Genomic DNA, 19331 nt, shown 5'->3' with positions numbered 1-19331 from the left:
CCTAGAGTCAAGAATGTGCCTGACTTCCAAGGCTAACTCACAAACACTTCTGATTTAGCTTCAACCTTGTTGACTGGAACAACAGTCAACTTGGGCTTGGAGTCCGGAACAGCATGTAAGTCTAACGGCCCTTAGGCTGTGATACCATGAGGAAGCTATAAGATGTAGGTACTTCAGTCAGAAACCCTGGTCTGTGGGGTCCCCCAAGCCCAGGCACGGCCATATGGGTGTATGAGCATAAGCATCCAAATAATTCCAATATCCAGGCAATTCATCCCCAGCATTCAAATCTTCCCAGCTAAGGCTGCAAACATCGTGGGGGAGAGAAAAATCATCCCCTTATCCTGTCTGAATCCCTGAGCCACAGAATCCATGGATCATAATAAAATGGCTGTTCAGTCACTAACGTTTTGGTGTAATTTGTTATGTAGAAATAGAAACTAGAACAGCTATATAAGTGGTTTCTATTTACTTGGTCATCATCATTATTCTCATTATATTATTATAGCACTTAGTAAAATACTTATACCATAAATGTCTACTTACCTATCTGTAGCCCTCATTAGATTCTGTAAGCTCTGTGTTTCAGGGTCTCGCACAGTACCAATCTCACAATATACACTAAACTTTTTGTTCAAAGAACTAATGAACTCCTTCAAATCAACTAGATCTCCAGCGCTCTGACACACAGTCTGCCTATCAGTGAAACAAACAAGATGACAGAATAATGATATTTAGCCCAACCATAAAATCACTCATAGTCTGTCTTATGACACAATGAGAACCACTGCTGATATTTTAGAGAACTTCCTCCACGTCTTGGGTGTGTTCATTAAATTGAGATGTTCTATTGAGTTTTCATACTTTGTTCCTACCTATAATACCATAAGCATAATTTCATATTAATCTTTAAAAACTTAATAGGCTATCATCTGAATATACCACACTTTTAACCATTTCACCTATTGTTAGATATTTAGGGTGTTTTCAATTTTCCTTAATATAAACAATGAAGAATTACTTTCAACATCATATTTAATGGTGAGAAACTCAAACTTTCCCACTAACATGAAATATAAGGCAAGGATGTCCCTTCTCACCACTCCTTTTCAACATCTTACTGGAAGTCCTTACTAACAGAATAAGGCAAAAAAAGGAAATAAAATGTATAAATTAGGAAGAGAAATATAAAAGTATCTTTGTTCATAGATGCCATGATAGTCTATGTAGAAACTCTTAGAGAATCAACAACAAAAAAAAAACTCCTGGAACTAATAAGCAATCATAGCAAGGTTGCAGGATACAAGGTTAATATACAGAAGTCCATTGTTTTCCTATATACCAAAAATGAACAAACAGAATTTGAAGTTAAAAACAATACCACAGGGAATATAGCCAATATTTTATAATAACTTTAAATGGAGTATAGCCTATAAAATATTGAATCACTATGTTGTGTACCTGAAATATAATATTGTAAATCAACTATGCTTCAATTAAAAAAAAAATACATACACACAATACCATTTACATTAGCACTCAGTAAATGAAATACTTAGGTGTAAATTCTACAAAATATGTACAAGATCTATACGAAGAAAACTACAAATCTCTGATGAATGAAATCAAAGAGGAGCTAAATAACTGGAGAGCTATTCCATGTTCATGGATAGGAAGATTCATTATTGTCAAGATGTCAATTTTTCCCAACTTGATCTGGAGATTCAGTGCAATTCCAATCAAAATCCCAGTAAGTTACGCAAGTTATCTTGTGGATATCAACAAAATGATTCTGAAGTTTATATGGAGAATCAAAAGACCCAGAAGAGCCAACACACTACTGAAGAACAACAAAGTTGGAGGACTGACACTATTCAACTTCAAGACTTATTATAAAGCTATAGTAATCAAGACAATATAGTAAATATTTCATATTTACAATAAAAACTACAAAATTGATTTTCAGAAGTATTGAAATATCTTCTGTAAGGAAGAAATAAGAAAGATAGTATGATCATACTCTAATATTCAACAAGTATTACTATTTTTAACTCCAAATATTTTTTATTTACAAATATTTCATTGCTAGTAAGTTTGAATTTTCTGTGTTCAACTGCACATCTAATATTGCCTAGTTAACTCTTTAATCCCTCTTTGTCTGCAGGATGTTTTGGTAGAACTTGCAAAAGCTCTTCCTACTCTAAGGGGATTAAATCTTTAATTATAATTTTACATATTATATCCTAGCTTGCCGTTTGTCTTACTTTCGCTTATAACGTTATAGATATAGAAAAAAAGCATTTTTATCTTACAAAATATATGAATAATTTATTTTATGTAAGTTTGATACTGCTTTAACATTTTTGACAAATTAGGACATTGACCCTATACACAGTCTATCCCAAATCTCAGATATGGAGTGTCAGATAGTATTAATTAAACCATCCTGTCTTCTTACAAGTATTAAGACATGTTCCTCCATCAAGATCAAGGCTGCCAAAGGAAACTGAATAGAAACTACATTTTATCTTCTGAGAAACTATTCCTAGGGTAACCAGTGTAAAAGCATCAAGTTATAGATCTCTGTAATCACATGTTTTATTTAGTCTAAAAATCTTCCCAGTATAGAAGATGGACCCATTAGTGACTATTACCTTAAAATGGGTGAGCAGCATTGGCAACTTGTAAGTGTGGGGTCACAGGGTCTAAATATTTTCCTTAACAGAATTACTAGCTTTGGCCCTGAAGATCATTCATTCATATATGCTGTTTCAATAAGTATTTATTGAGCATTCACTTTGTAACCCAACTAAGGCTGAGAACATAAAGGAGAATAACATATAGTCTCTATCCTTAAGGCGACCCTAAACCTGTTGAGTTTAGAGGAGGTTAACGTATAAACAAACACTTGTTTCAACAACAGGAAGAGATAACAAATTGATAAAATCATTCAAAATAATTTTCATGTCGCTGACTGAACTGGAAGAATTTTCCCATTTGAGAGTTCTAATTAAGTGTCCACAGTCCCTCTAGATTTTGTCTCCTTTGTTTGGAGTTATTTTGTTGCACTCTTGCTGGAGTAAAATTCACCAGAGACAGGAAGAGTCAGCTAAGGTGCACCGGTAGCAGCAAGAATTTACTGAGCACTTTCCATGGGCCCTCTGGAGACATTAAAAAGTATAAGGCATGGTTCCTGCTCAATTCTAGCTTAAAGTCAATGGGGGAAAATGAAATGTATACACAGTAAATAATTTCAATAAAAGGCAAATGAATGGAGAAGGAAATGAGTGCTATGGAGAGACAGAGAGAGAGTCCACTTTAGAGAGACCAGGAAACTCAATGGAAAGAAGACCGTGGGGCCTTCCTAGAAGTGCGGGGCATTTTCAGTGACACTGACATAAAATTTCCTCTTGGCTCGAGTAATCTTTGGATATCTAGGTACACTTTTATTGTCTTAATAGTGGTCAATGTACTAGAGTTTAGAGGTAGTAGGTGTTTCTGAGGATATTTAGTTCAACCTATTTATTCATTTGTATATTTATTTATTTATATTGACATAGAATTGGTTTACAACATTTTGTTAGTTTCTGGTGGACAGCAAAGTGATTCCTTTATACATACATATGTATCTAGTTTTTCCAGATTCTTTTCCCTTCTAGGTTATTACCAAATATTGAGTACAGTTCCCTGTGCTATACAGCAGGACCTTGTTGGTTATCTATTATATATATATATATATATATATATATTAGTGTGTATATGTTAATCTTAAAACTTAGGCCAAAGAGAAGCAGCCACATGCACCCCAAGAGGGCATGTTATTGGAACCAAGACACAAGCCTGCTACTCTACACTCTGCCCGTCTTTTCCTCTACTACTAGAATTAGAAAAGCTAGAATAATTGAGTTCAGAGATTACAAACAGAACATTCACACTAGAAATTCTACCTCCTTCACTCTAAGACCCCTTCTGAAAGTATCATACCTTTTGGGGGCTTCTAGGCTGCACTCGTGTGGTGAAGCATTCAGTAGAGACCACTATGAACATTACTGTATAAATTGGTTGATATTTACTTTTAGAGTTCCCTTAGAATGTTTAAGGAGCACCAAATGAAATACAGTACACTCAATTGCTACATAAAAGTAAAAGCAAAATAAAATTTTCAGGTAAAGCAGAGCCATAAATCTAGGAATTTAAGCTCCTCTCCTCAGGCAACTGAAAGCCAATTCCACATTTCCTCTTGCTGACAGCCTCTCGGGCATTCAAATAGGAAAGAGTTGAAAACCAGGATTTCCGGTCCAATCTAATACTGGACAACACTTAATGGCTTAAGTAGATTAATAATAGTCGTGCTATTGGAATTTTGCCTTTCACCGCCTTTCACCGTAAGCTTTGCCTGCACTTGATCTACAGGGAGGCTGAATGCTGAAGAGTCTTTTACCAGACCTGCTCTCATTCAGCACCCCATCTGGAACTGACAAGCCAATTTCGATACCAATCAATCAGTGAGAATTTATTGACTGCTACCACATTCCCCACAGTACCTATGATACTGGCAGAGACTTAGAAGAATTGTTAAGCCTGTTCACTTTCTCAAAGAAGTTAGAATTGAGTTGGGTTTTTAATATTAACATACATAGAACAAATATAGATCCAAAAAGAATCATCAGTAGAAAGCTCTCAATTTTAGAAGACTCATACTGTACAGGCTAAAAGGTAGAGCTCTAGGGAAGCAATGAGAGCTAATGGGGTTATGGAGCCCATAGTGGAGAGGAAACTCCTGAACATGCCTCAAAGGATGCACAAAATGTGAACAAGAAAACAGCAGAGGGAAGACACTTCAAGAATAAAGTAACTATCTAAGCAAAGATGAGTTACAGCGGTGGGATGATGAAGAGGGAGCCTTACTGGAGGGTAAAGAGTGGGAGAAGTTTGGTTAGAAAAAGAAAATGGGAAGCTAGAAAGACAGAACTGGATATAACATTTGATACAAAATATGATAATCTGTTTTCAAATGTGTCTCTCTCCATTTAATGATATCATGCAGATGGCTGAAACATTTCTGATATCTGTTGTATCTTGCCAAGGTATTTAGTGAATAGTAAATACTTAAGAAATATCAAGTGAATAAATAAGTTGATTACGAGAAAATGTCTAAGAGTAAATTATACCTAAAATACATGGATCCAAGTATGTTTTTTTAAAATATGAAAAGTAACAAAATTTCCTGTAAATATCATGCTACCCTCAACTAAACACCCAAAGAACAAAGAAACCATACGTTCCAAAAGAAGAGTGTACACACACCACAGATACATCCCAGTGAACAAGATGCACAGGGCTTTGCTCTTTTGGAGTTTACAACTGAGCGAAGGTAGTGGTGGGAGAGGAAAAAACCTAAGAGGAGGGATGAAGGGGAGGAAGGCAAGGAAGGAGGGAGGGAGGAAGAGAGGGAGGGACACACTGAGACTGATGGAAAGTGACTAGTGTGTAGGTGGGTTTGGCTTTACAGTGAGTGGCCTCTTGAAAAGATGCTCATCATCACTAATTATCAGAGACATGCAAATCAAAATTGCAAGGAGGTATCACCTCACACCAGTCAGAGTGGCCATCATTAAAAAGTCTACAAATAACAAATGCTGGAGAGGCTGTGGAGAAAAGAGAACCCTCCTGCACTGTTGGTGGGAATGTAAATTAGTACAGTCACTATGGAGAACAGTATGGAGGTTCCTTAAAAAACTAAAAATAGAATTACCATATGACCCAGCAACCCCACTCCTGGACATATACCCAAACTATAATTTGAAAAGATACATGCACCCCTATGTTCATAGCAGCACTATTTACAATAGCCAGGATATGGAAACAACTTAAACGTCCATCCACAGATGAATGGATAAGAAAGATGTGATACATATATCTCTCAATACAACGGAATACTACTCAGTCATTAAAAGGAATGAAATAATGCCATTTGCAGCAACATGGATGAACCTAGATATTATCATACTAAGCAAATTAAGACAGAAAGAGAAAGACAAATACCCTATGATTTATATGTGGAATCTAAAATACGACAAAAATGAACATATCTACCAAGCAAAAACAGACTCACAGATACAGAGAACAGACTTGTGGTTGCCAGTGGAGGGGAGGGGGGAGGATGGGGAGTTTGGGACTAGCAGATGCAAACTATTGTATACAGAATGGATAAACAACAAAGTCCTACTGTATAACACAGGGAACTATATTCAATATCCTGTGATAAACCATAATGGAAAAGAATATGAAAAAGAATATATATGTATATAACTGAGTCACTTTGCTGTGCAGCAGAAATTAAATGCAACTTTGTAAATCAACTATACTTCAATAAAACTTAAAAAAACAAAACAAAAACAAAAATAGAGTGGCCTGAGAATACCTCTCTGAGGAGTTGACACTAGAGCTGAAACCTCAATGACAAAAAAAAAAAAAAAAAGCCAATCTCACAAAGATTTTAGGGCGGGGACCGCTAGTCAGGGTGGACAGCCCCATGTGGAGAAGACAACGGTGTGCTCAAGCCACAGGAAGGTGGCCACTGCATCTGGAGTGCGATGCCAATCTGGGGACAGAGAACAGGAGCCTGGGAAGGGAGCAGGGCCAATTCACAGGAGGCCTGGAAGGTTCCAGGAGACCTCCCGCTAAGGGCAAAGCATTAGCAGGCACAGTTACTGGAGAGACAGAAGACATCCCAGCACCCGTGGGGCACGTTCTCAGTAGGAAACGTCCATTCTCATCAAATTGTCTGTTTGTCTCTGAGCCTGGAGACATGGTTGTAAATTCAGATCAGACCTCAAGATTCCAGAACCATTCCCTGATTTATCTGTAGATAACTGAGACTTGCAGCTCGAGGATTCTACTCGTTTCTCACAATGGTTAATGTAGAGACTCTTTCCTCTATAAAAATCACCTCAAACAGTAATTGTTCTTTTTCTGTGGTGAACTGTAATCCAGGAAAAAGAGTGCCTTATAAACAGTGCCTCCACTGCAGTATTTCTCTTCTCTTTTCTCCCCCGACAGCCCAGGGAGGAGTATTCAGAACCTTACAGTCCAAGCACACGATTCAATAAAAGGTAGCTGCCCCTTCCAGGCCCTGACTCAGCCCAGGGAAGAAGAGAAGCAGAAACTTCCCTTCCAGATGTGCAATGAGGGGAGAAAGTCACTCCGTCCTCAGGGGACAAAACAGTGCTGTGAATTTCAAAGGCGGATGCCCCAGAGGCCCCACCAGACTCACTCCACAAAAATGTTTGATGAATGACCATGGCAGGCATCAACTTTGCAGATTAATGACTAAAAGAGTTTAGTTTATGTCTCAGTGGAAGAGGATAAATTTTCTCTTGGCTTTGAGAATCTGAGGGATTGAGAAACCCAGCTAACCACAGCACCTCTGCCTTCATTCACAATGCTTCACCATGGATCGTTTACTTTCTACATTCCCCTTTCAGTGGGTTTTCATAAATTTAAGCGAAACAGGCAGCATGTCTGTGTTCTGCTTCTTTTGCAATACGATGGCCACCAAGTCATTAGGAATTGTCTTTAGGTTGGTATGGCTGGTGGAAAATCACTGAGGTTTGTTGTGAAATTCATTCTCAACTCATAACTCAACTAGACACTGAGTGGATATTTTTCCAACTTTAAACCAGGCTGCTACAAAGTACTGGCATCAAATTAAAAATGTATGTCAAGGCTAAACCCTGTGTGTGTGCGTGTGCGTACACATGCATATGTGTGTATTTTACATAGTGTAAACTCCCTACCCAGAAGTTAAAGCACAAACTAAAACCTGAGCCCAGGAGTCAGGATTATGATTATTTTTTTCTACCCTCCCCCATTTCTCCATCTTAACAAGGCCTTATTCTTTCACATCCCGTTAAACATTATGGACAATGTTTCCATGAGAAGAGATATTATTACTTGGCTACCCCCATGTCATATTTTGCATGAACCATCATATATATGAACTAATCCATCATCTTTCTTGAACAATTACAATCTGCCTAGCCCTGTTCTAGGTATTTCTTGGGGACACAAGGAGAGAACAAGGCATGCTCTATACCTCACAATCCATCCAAGAGCATATGTGGAACTTCACAGAGCACTACAAGGTGGTAGGCGAGTAGGAAGGCATGTGAGACATCAAAGTACATAGAAAATGGTCTGGAAAGGGTTGTGTGAAGTAAAGGGCATTTTTATGAGACCTGGAAATACAGGTAGGAGTAAGACAAGGACAGAAAAGCTAAAGGAAGGGGATATCCTGTCCTAAGCACAGTGACATGGGAGGTGAGGGTGGGAAAGCAGAAGATGGGTTTCCATGTGAGAAGGACTAGGTAATAAAGAAGCAACACATCACAAGGGCTCTTAGAACATCAGAAAGAAGGTGAACAGAGAGTCTTTATGGATTATTAAGAGAGGGTAGGTGAGGGCCACAACAACGAAAATAAAAGTTTAATTTCCCAACTACTTGGAATATATTTTAAGAGAAATTGCAGGCAGGTGATGTGCATTACATGAGTGATACATATGGACAATTGTCAATTCTACTTTGGCTTCTCATTAAGAGAATTAAAAACTTGATATTTTCCCCTTTTTTCAATTAGCACAAAAAAAAATGAAGACAACCAATCTCAAATAAATGACATTTTTTAATGACATAAAATGTTTCCTAAATGACATACAAATGGTTTTAGAAACACTGCCTCCACTCTTATGTGTAATCAATAAGGACAAGACAAAGATGACTTATTTTACAGCCAATGGCCAATGTGAGGGATTATTTGTAGCAGGTAAAAGGCAATTAATGAGAATTCGATTTGCTTTCCTGCCTTAAAACAAGACAGGCTCATTAAAAGCACACTGGTGACAAACAGGATGACTAACTTTTTAGAGCGCCAACCCAGTGTGCATCCATGCCAGAATCCACCCCCTAAGATAATCCATAACAAGTCATGATACACATATATAATTACTTTAACATAAAAATATGAAAAATCCATTTTTATTTGAAATCATGTTATTTTATATGATTTACCCTTCATTGATATAAATCCTATTATTTAAACAAAAAGGAAGACTAGTTAACAGTGGCAGTTAATAATAATTAATAGGAAGACTAAACAGATAATATATGGGAGAAAAATTTCACAATATTTTTATGTTTTTTCTTATCCTCTGACATAGCAATTTATTTTAGCTTTTTAAACTCTCTATTGGATATTTAAATTTTCCTATCTTATTATCTTATTCTATATTCTTAAAATACATAAATATATGACTTTTTAAAAGAATAATGAAAATACAATAGAAACAGATATCTGCATTTAATAAAAAATAACAATGACATGTTTCTTTCTGTCTTACGATAACAGGATATTTTTAGTCCTGCTATTCCCTTTTCTAATAGTACTTCTCTGAACTGCCTAGAGCCTTTAGGATACCTTCTTTTCCTTTATATAGTAGTAACTGAATATATAGTCAAATGTAAGATTCTGTTTGACTTGCGGCTATGCTCTTATCAAGCCCACATTACAGTGTTCTGCTGTCAGTCCAATGTGGAGACATCAAACCAAACACCATGTCAGCGAAAGCACTTCAGCGTGGAACATTTCAGAGTTTACTTAACTAGCAAGAACAGGATCTCAGACTTATAGGAATTGGTTTCCAGCGCTCCAAAAATGTTCCTTCACTCTGTATCTACATGCTTATTTTGACAGACCAGCAGTTTGTCAATCAGATCGTTGCATTTATAAATTCATCATAGAGATGGTTCATGTCCATTGTTTTTAAAACATGAGGGAGCAAATTAGATGCCATCATAAGTTAAACTTCTTTTTCTCAGGGAAAGTAGTTTTAAGGCACAGAGGTAATTCAAACTTGTGAAATCGCAGCTGCATTCCAAGTAAGTTATAGTTTTAGTAAAGAAACTGAGAAAGACCTATTTGACTTGGCTGTGCTGTGGTGACATTTTTGGTTGTTGTTGTTCAGAAGCACCCTATTTCCAAAAAACTGACTTCCAAAAACTGAGTTTTTTTCTTTGTATGATCTTTTGTCATATCCTACACATAACATCAAACAAATCAGGTCATTCTTTTCTAGGCTCTCTGTGACCTCTTCACAGATTACCAAAGAACTGTGGAGAAACAGCATATAAATTTCTGTTTTACTGTAATCCTTTTCTCCGTTCTCACCCTCGAAGTGTTCCAAATTAGAGAAGGACATTCCTCTTGTCTCATGCTTTGAAAATATGATTTAGAGCAGGCCAGCATTTTAACATCTTTTCTGTGGCTGGCAATAATGACAGCCATTTTGTACGCACGTATCGAAAAAGGCTGTCTCCTTCCATTTCTATAACTTCAAAAATTTCAAGTGCTTCTGCCTGTTTTGAGGAAGCTGAAAGTGACCAAAAACTTTCATTATGAAAGCTTCAAAATCATAGGGAAGCAAATCACACCCCTTTTCACCAGTGTTGTAGACAGGGTGGACAGGATGTTTAGCTGGTGAGATCGTTTCATTTTCTTTGGTAAGGACTTTAAACACTGAATGGAATTTGCCAATATTTACATTTGTATTGTCTGCCAATACGCAGATAGATGAGTGAAGTATAGCTTGTGTTTAGACAATCTTTTGTTTTACGTTTTCTGCAGTTTCATTAAAATCTTCATCAAAAACAAGAAGATCCTTTGAAGCTCCTTTTTCAAGTCCAAATACTGAAAAGCCAGAGAGAACATTATCTTGTTGCTGTGATTTGAGGGGTAACTTGATCTACCATGGAAAGCATGGTTGTTCATCAGACCTGACAAAATTAGCTCTACTCTCTAGGGGGGCAACTCATGTTACCCCAAATTTCCCCTTTGTTCGACATTTTAACGGCATAGGACATTTTAACGGCAACCTATGAATCAGGAAATACAAGTTTAATCAGTTTCATAGAGCGATCACAAGAACAATATGACAATGCAGCTTGTCTATGTGACATACCCAGGCTAACTCAGCGGGCACCATGTCCTGCTAAGCGCTGGTGTCTTCTTGGAAGACGAGAAAGCTTTTGACTGATTTAGAAGTACTTGTATGTCTCATCCCAGGACTGTGAGATTCAGTTTTCATATGTGCCTTTACATCTTCTCCACCGTGTCCAATTGCAAATTCTTTTTTCTTTTTTTTTCAATTTTTAAAACTTCTCTTCTACATACTGTGCAAAATGCTGTTTGATTATTTACCGGCCAATTCAATTGTATGAGTCCTTCCAACTTTCATTAAAATAACAGCCATTTAACCTTCTTTCTCTGGGATGTCTAGGTCATGCTGGCATTGGTGTTACAATCCTCCTCATCTTTATGATCTGAACTCTTAGAAAATATGGTCACAATAGTCACAATGTAAAAATTAAACTAGCACTATCTTGATACAAAGCCCAACAGTTAATCCACAGACAAAGTCAAATAGATGGATTGTTAACACTCATAATCACGACGTGCTGAAGGTGTACACTTAAGTTGCATCAACTGGAATGAAACAACAGTGGATGATTCATTAGTGTGAATTTCAAATCATGGTTACTAACACAAGGCAGGAAAACAGTGACAGCAACTACAGAAGGTGAATAATCTATACTGTATCTATTTGGCACTAAAAACAGCATTGCTTACCACGCCTATGTTTCGGGGCTGCCATAATGGGTTTTATATTTTTCCGCCAACCTTTGGCATCCATCATCAAAACCCAAGATTTTTTGTATCCCGGCGATGGAATTCCCAGCATGCAGAACTTTCAGTGCTAAAACCAGGGCAGTGGTAGGCAATCCAGGACGGTTCACACTGCTAAGACTTGATGCTATTCAGCATAAATACTTGCAGAGTTTGGAACAAAAGGAACCATAAAGCCAATCATCTTCTCTCAAGACACAATGAAATAATAGATGGAATAAGCTATTTATTCAGAAATGCATCTGGGAAGTTATGATCCACATTCAAAAATGAGCTGAATGCAGAAGACGTCTATCTGAAAACTGGCCAATTGGGTCTGTCCAAAGGTAGAGACATTTAAGATGACTCAAAACCTATACAACTGATGGCTGTGACTTGTAAAAATGTAGGAGGAACAAAATCTGGTCCAGGTGAGAATAAGTCATTATGTCTTTGTCTTTATAATTCATCAAAGCTAAACTCTCAAAGTCTAAACCAAATACTGGAATACTCTAAACCTCTATTCAAATGGGCTGTACTATCTAATTTTTAAATCTTTGACTGTTTCATAAACAGGGCAACAAAACTATTAGTACCTTTTTGCTTTTCCCCGCATGGCCAATTCTGTTTGGCTGTTTCCAAAATATATATTCATATGAACACTGGCCCATTACTATTAGTAGGAAAACCTTGGAGGAATGTATGAATATACTTAGCCATGCCCAGTGGAAGCCTCACCAGGGACTACCCTTGCTCACTTGTCAAAAAAGGCTCTAACTTGTTTCTGGAGCAGCAGCGCCCAAAAGGCAAACAAAGAGACACTATGTTAATCAACCGTGTAGATAAATATATCTGAAGAACACTGGAACTAAAAAGTGTCAAACAGGGTTCCAAATTATAGATTTCCCATATTATTTAGTAGGGTTATGTGCAATGAGCACCTTCAGAGCTGGAAATCTTGCATTTGTGTCCCTAGTTTATTTGATCAGGAACTTTTAGAATCTTGGAACACTTCTCTGAAGCAATGTTCTACAAACTACAGTTTGGGATACATGGATATAAATATAGCAAAATGTTAAAACTGGATTCTTTTTCAAGTTCAGCTGAAGCCTCAAGACCATAGAAAGAACTAGACCCATATTCCAAGATGGGGAGCCAGATCACCCAGGCAGGACCTGCGATGGAGGGATCTAAGAACTGGATTTGCAACGCTTAGCTGACCACATCTCTCTACGTTACTAAAAAAAGATGTGGGATGGGGTAGGAGAGGAGTTTGAAATTGGGAAGTGGAGATTTCTTTAAAGAGAATTTTAGGTTTGCCTGCAATGCTTTACCTCCATGGAGAAGGGTTAGAGGGTGAGAGGGAGTTCAGTGGATCACTTGGACAGCTTGGTGTGTGTCCCTTGCATTTTCAGGGTCAGAGTGAACTGATTTCTGACTTATGCCTAAAAATTTTAACAAATGAAAAAAAGACTACGGCTGAGGCTGCTTTCTAGGTGGCTCAGTAAAAGACGCCTGTTTTGAGGTGGGGTATGTTAGCCATACCCCACTATTAATAAGTCAAAGATCTATATCTCAGGCCCTCAGATCAGGGCCAAGTACAAGACAAGGCCCCCTGGGTTAATCTTGGATTCTGCCATGCTGGAGGTACAGAGATCTCAAAAGAGAGAAGTCCTCAGATGTCCAGGATTTGAAAGAGGAATAACAAGTGAACCGCCTCAGGGGGTGGATTTATTGTCATCAAGAGAACTGCAAGTGAGAGGACTCCAGCTGTTCATGAAGCAGCCTAAGGAGAAGGGTCAGGCTACACATCTGCCCCTGGAAGAGCAAACCAGGGCCAGGTTGGCAGCAAGTCTGCTTCTAACTCCTCCTTCTCTTCCCTCTCCCCACCGGACCCACCTGGAGAGTGGAAATGAGGAGAAGATGAAAGAATAAAGGAAGAAGACATTCCTCAGCCCACAGAGGAGGCATTACCTGTGGGTGAGTTTCAGTTCTCATTTTTACCTTAGATTTGTGATATTTATAACTGAACCCAGAGTGTTTCAAGACTCAGTAAACAGAGGACTTACTATCTAAGAGCGAGCAGCAAGCTCTGGGCACCGACTGAGATTTTCCTCAGAGGCAGAGGAAGATCTAGTCCTACAGAGTGGATACACAGGGGCAGTTGTCAGTAAAATAATAAAGCTGTGTTGCACCCTAGCATGTACCACTAAACTAACATTTTTGTTAAAAGCACCAATGGCTTCGTATGAAGTACCTGAGGACCATCCTGTCATTCTGTGGCTCAGAGGCCCACTGCGGCGAGGAAGCTACAGCCCCTTGCATTTGCATGGCACTTCCACATCCAGCTTCTCAACTGACCCTCACAACTCTACAAGGTAGCTGGGTAGGTATGACTGCTCCTCCTTTACAGAGGAAGAAACTGAGGATCACATCTGTGACTTGGCTTATCTAAAGTCTAAAAACCCAGGCACTAGCAGATGCAAGTTGTAGAACTCTGGTCATCCAAACTTCTTGTTCATTGCCTTTTACAACACACATGCTATTTGCTTTAAAGGACAAGAGGAGAGGTCACTTGCAAACACTAGAATCCATTTCTCCAACGTGATTGGAAATGACTTCTCAGTGAATACAACTGAAATAATTAGAGCTGTTAGGTTTTCTAGATAACAACATCAGCTTTGACGTAAAGTCAAGAGTAGCATAAAGCAGTATGACCCCAGGCAGAGTGGCTTAAAGTCTTTTCCCAAACCCGGCTGGTTGCTCTAGATAGCTGGATGGATTTTGTTTTTCTCCCCCCTCAAATAAGTGGGGTGGGGGGTGTCTCTTTGATTATATGCAAACAAAATATTGTGTATTAGTAACTCTTGGCACAAAGCACAAGACCTATTATCGGTTTTTTGTTTGTTTGTTTTAAACTGGCACAAAATCTAAGAAAAGCCTCAAGGTGCAAATGATCTACAGTCCATTTAACATCATGTTTGTTTATTTTTATGAGACCTCATTATTGCTCTTTACCCGAAATTATAGTTACATTCCTGGCTCCATTTTCCACTCTTCTGTAAACTCCCAAATACTGTTTTTATCTGTATTTCCAAATAATCTTCAATACTTCATCAAACATTCACATCACATAGATGATGTGTTAGACCAAGGCAAGGATCTGTGGAACCGAGTAATTTAACCCAGAGCTGTGAGCCCAGTTCTCTCCCAGGGGAAGTGCCACATGTCTTATCAGAATTGTAAGGGAAAATCCCCAGGTTGCAACATTTCACAAAGATTGAGTCCTTTGGCTCCTTGTTGGACTAGCATTGAAATATCTAGGTTTCTATATTTTTACATTATTACTTAGCTAGCCAGTTGTGTCCTAATTATAAAATGGGCCATCTTTTTTGTAAAAACTTAATTAACACCCCCTTCTCTTCTTCGTAATGGCCCTCTCCTAATCTTTGTCATCCTACTTTTGCCTTTGCCCCAGGAGGAACTAAGCTCTTAAGGCTCCTGGTTCCTCCAACATGGAAAAATTCCCTGAAAATTTTTGTGTAAACAAACTTGGCTAAGCTGCTGCAATTTAGGGTCAAAATTTCCCCAGTCTTACTGAAACAGCAGCCTAAAGTAATAACAACTGCCCCTGGAATAGCAAAAATAATCCCTTATAGCTATAAATTATAGTTTTACACCACTCTAATTTATGTCAAGCAAAATGATGAAGTGCTAAACAAATGTAAGATTGTATTTGTATTAAAGTTGCCCCCTTCTCTGTCAAAAATCCCACTTAAACTTTGAGGTTGGGTTTAGATATCAGCACAGCGAAATGTTCCCCCACCCCGCAAGCACGGCTAATTAACCCCTTCTTTGCACCTCCCAGGTCTCTGTTTATACAACTCCAATAGCCTATCTCATGCCATTGAGGTTATTTACACATGTATTTTCACTAAATATTCCTTGAAGGGAAAGACTCTCCACCTCCATGTCCTGGTCCAATTCTTAGGAACTCAAAAAGTGGTGTTGACGTGAGCTATCCATAACCCTATAAAGAACCCATGAAACCATTATCCTTTTTTAAAAACAAGCAAACTAAGCCTCAGAAAGATGAAGGGATCTTCCCAAAGTCAGAGATCTCGCTAAGAGAAAGGCAGAACGTGAATCCAGATACCCGCAGTTCCAGCGTCCATGTACTGATACTGTAATCCCTGTCTTTGGGAACTCCTTTCACGGAATGGTCCCTGTGAGCTCAAAGCAACTTAGCTATGGTCATTTTGTTTATTTAACTCAACAGATAAAAACGTTTGTTTTTAAGAAACAAAATTCTACCTTTTTTCATGGAGAAAAGTTGTTTATGCCAACAAACTAATAAGAAAGAGAGAAGGGGAAAAGAAAAGAATGAAAAAAAGGAAAGAAGGAAAGAGAAAAGGAAGAAAAGGTGGGAAGGAAAGGAGGGAGGAAGGGGACAGATGGACAGAAAGTATGAGCAAAAGCATTCCATGTTAACTTATGTCATCAAACTGAGTTTCAACCTGCCTTTCCAATTTCATACACCACCACTACCCTCCACTCATCCTGGGCTCCAGTCAAACTGGTCTAGTTGTGACAAGATTGAGGATAAGCAACTAAAAACAAATCGATTCTTATATTGATCTTATATCCTGCAACCTTGCTAAATTCACATTACTTCTCGTAGCTTTTTGTAGATTCCATTGCATTTTCTACACAGATGATCATGTTATCTGTGACTAGAGCTTTTCTTCTTCCTTTCCAACCTGGATGCTTTTTCTTTCTTGTTTTCTTGCCTTATTGCACCGGCTTAAACCTCCAGTACAATGCTGAGTAGAAGTAGCAAGCATGTGTTTGTACTTTTTTTTTTTCTTTTAATGACAAAAATGATTATTTTTCAGGCATTGAGTAAAGTCCACACCAGTTAAAGGTGAAGAATCGGTGTCCACCCTGAGGATATCCTGACCTGGTGGAGGAGATCTCTCTACTGGTAAGACATAAAACCAGATAAGGCTGGAAAGATAAGTCCAGAACAGGTCCTTGAATAATAAAAGTAACAACAGCAGTAACAGGAGCCCCAATACTTATAGAAGGACTACTATGGGTCAGGCACTGTTGAAAGATCCTTATATGTAAACCCATTTGACTCTTCCATCTTATCCCCGTTTTATAGGTAGGGAATAAGAGACACAGGAAGATAACTTGTGTCTCCACAGCCAGTGTTCTCAAGAGCTGGACTAAACTGCCTTCCGTTACCATGTCTTCATTAATAGGTACTAAGCGTCCACTCTTTGCTAATTACTCTGTCACTTTCAATTAATTTAACTATCACAATAATCTTGTCTTATAAATGAAGGAACTGAGCTTCAGAGAGTTGAAGTGACCTGTCCAAGGTCACCCAACTAGCACAAGACTCAAACCAAAGTGTTCTGACTCCAAATTCAATAGTTTTTCCCACACCCCCTGATTCTTCTTCAAATAGCTAATATTTATATAGTACTTTGCAGTTTACAAAAATCATGATCACATTTATACCTTAACTGCCACTTAAAGGAATTGAGATTTTATTCACTAGGCAAAGGAGAACCTTCATCAGTTTTTGAGGGGAGGGAAAATGTGAGAGGGAGAAGAGGTATTTGGGGAAGACAAGGGCAGCATCGTTCTCGATGGGTTTGCTGGGGCACATCTGCAAGCACAGGGGTTAGGAGGCTCCCATCTCTCAGGAGGCTCTTCAGTAACCTCTGAACCCATGAGTCCTTCCCTCCAAACTCATTTGCCAGTCGGGAGAAGTCCTGCTTTAAATAACGAGCCTGGAGGGAACTCCCAGAAGAGCAGAGATAATAAAAGTATTTCTTATGTCACTTCTCCCTGCATTTAACTTTCGGGAATATTTCTGTTAACTGGGAAGAGCACACCAAGGAACCATTATCACTGAGACAAGGAGAAAACGGATGGTAGATTTACTCAGCCACGTCCTGTCAGTGTCAACAATTTAACTAAACATTCAGAAGTCATAACCTCATCAGTTTTAAATTTTCTAGGTTTCTGGCGTATATCTCTTCATCTCCCTCATTAAGTTTATAGAGTGTTCTCTGGTACATTTGCTCAGTACGAAGATTTCAGTTTCAACTGGCACATACTGGAGTCAAACAGGGGAATGATTTTCTTCTGCCTTAAGTAGTTAGCAGAATAAGACAGCATATGAAACGGACCAAAGCCCAAAGCCAGGTATTTGGCCAGTACCAGCAGATGGCTTTGACCCCATCCATCACAATGTCACCCCGCTTACCAAGGGTGGGTCCAAAACAGACAGACCAACCAAACCCCAAATGTGAATAGTCACTCTGCTTTCATCGTCTTCCTTGCTCCACACCCAGTATCACTATTCCCTACTTGGGGACTCCCCTCATTCAGAATTGGAGTCCTGAGGTCCTCATTATAATCCCTCTAGGATGGTTGCTCCAAACAAACTCCCCAAACCCAAATCTATCCCGGTCCTCTTGCACGTATCCTAATTTTAACAAACTAGTAATCTGTGCTCAACTATGTCAGATGAAAATGACTATTAAAAAAAACAACATTCAGGCATTACTTAAGTGATAGTAAGCTTGATATGACTTCTTTCCCAGGGGTATATGTATTTTTACAAGGAGTGCACAGAATCAGGCGTGCCTTAACCTATAGAATAAGTTCAACTGTGGAGAGAGCATTCTGTGCAGCTTCAGAGTGGAACATTTTCCAGCATCCATCAAAACTGTCCTGTGAGAAACGGCTAACCCCATCAATATACTTAGACGTCAGTTTCCTCCTGTCATTTAGTAATATAATACTGGTCTCATTGGATTATTGTGGGGGATGATCAAGTTGGTTAATAATTGTTATAAACCTCTCAGAAAGCAATACAGTACTACATGCAAGTGAGAGGTTCCTAATGACTTTTATGCTTTGTCCTTTATACAGGTAACATACTTGGTCTCACTCCACGAAGTCAAAAGAGACTGGGAACCACCTAGGTAGTGAATCTATCTTTCAGCTAGACAGGAGTATAACTTCTACCAATACTACTTTCTGGGTTCAACTCCAGGTTAATGATCCTATTTCTAGTTTCTCAACTACCCACAAAAATACAGCCCATGTTTCTTGGGTGGGATGAAGAGAAATCACCTTTAACACTGGCAGCAGATATCTTCTGGGCCCTACGAATAAGGCTGCCATACCAATAATGATGAACCAAGGCAGTGTGTGGACCAACTCAAGGGCAACAAGATGCTCCTAGTCCTGAGATAAATAACTGAACCAAGGATGTGATCCATGAAGACAGGTAATACTTGCTACTGTTTCACTTTGAACAAGAGCTCCATTCCCAACCATAACAAATCTTTATATTTTTATCCAAAATGGATCTTCACAGATTCAATTGCTGCTGTCTTTTAACCAATACATTAGGGCATAGTCTATACCTTCTTTTGCTACTTTTCATCCCTAGGGTCCTTAGCATATTAGAAGTCTACTTGATTATCTATGAAAGTAGTAAGTTCTAGGTCTTTGGGGACATTAAATTATGGGAAAATGAAGATCTCAACATTCCTAATCAAAGTATCACAGAAGGGTGGATCT

The 19331-nt window shown here is 38.5% G+C and overlaps 1 protein-coding gene across 5 annotated transcripts in view; it reads right to left on the bottom strand.

Annotated features, from left to right (window-relative positions):
• Positions 1-19331, bottom strand: part of LRMDA (leucine rich melanocyte differentiation associated) — a 1113439-nt gene that overhangs the window by 188612 nt on the left and 905496 nt on the right. Inside the window, exon 8 of one of the 5 annotated variants that reach the window (XM_089897240.1) lies at positions 1281-11540. The exons of the other annotated variants lie outside the window; for them this stretch is intronic. Within the exon in view, the coding sequence (XP_089753366.1) occupies positions 11527-11540 (14 nt within the window). The 3' untranslated portion in view covers positions 1281-11526. Of the gene's footprint in view, positions 1-1280; positions 11541-19331 lie in introns of those variants that run through there. 5 annotated transcript variants of the gene reach the window in all.

Source organism: Delphinapterus leucas, chromosome 16 (genome assembly GCF_059928025.1).
Source record: "Delphinapterus leucas isolate spDelLeu-1000000601 "Yukka" chromosome 16, BTC_Dleu_Yukka2, whole genome shotgun sequence".
Taxonomy (NCBI): Eukaryota; Metazoa; Chordata; class Mammalia; order Artiodactyla; family Monodontidae; genus Delphinapterus; species Delphinapterus leucas.
This window is presented reverse-complemented; position numbering and strand designations above follow the sequence as displayed.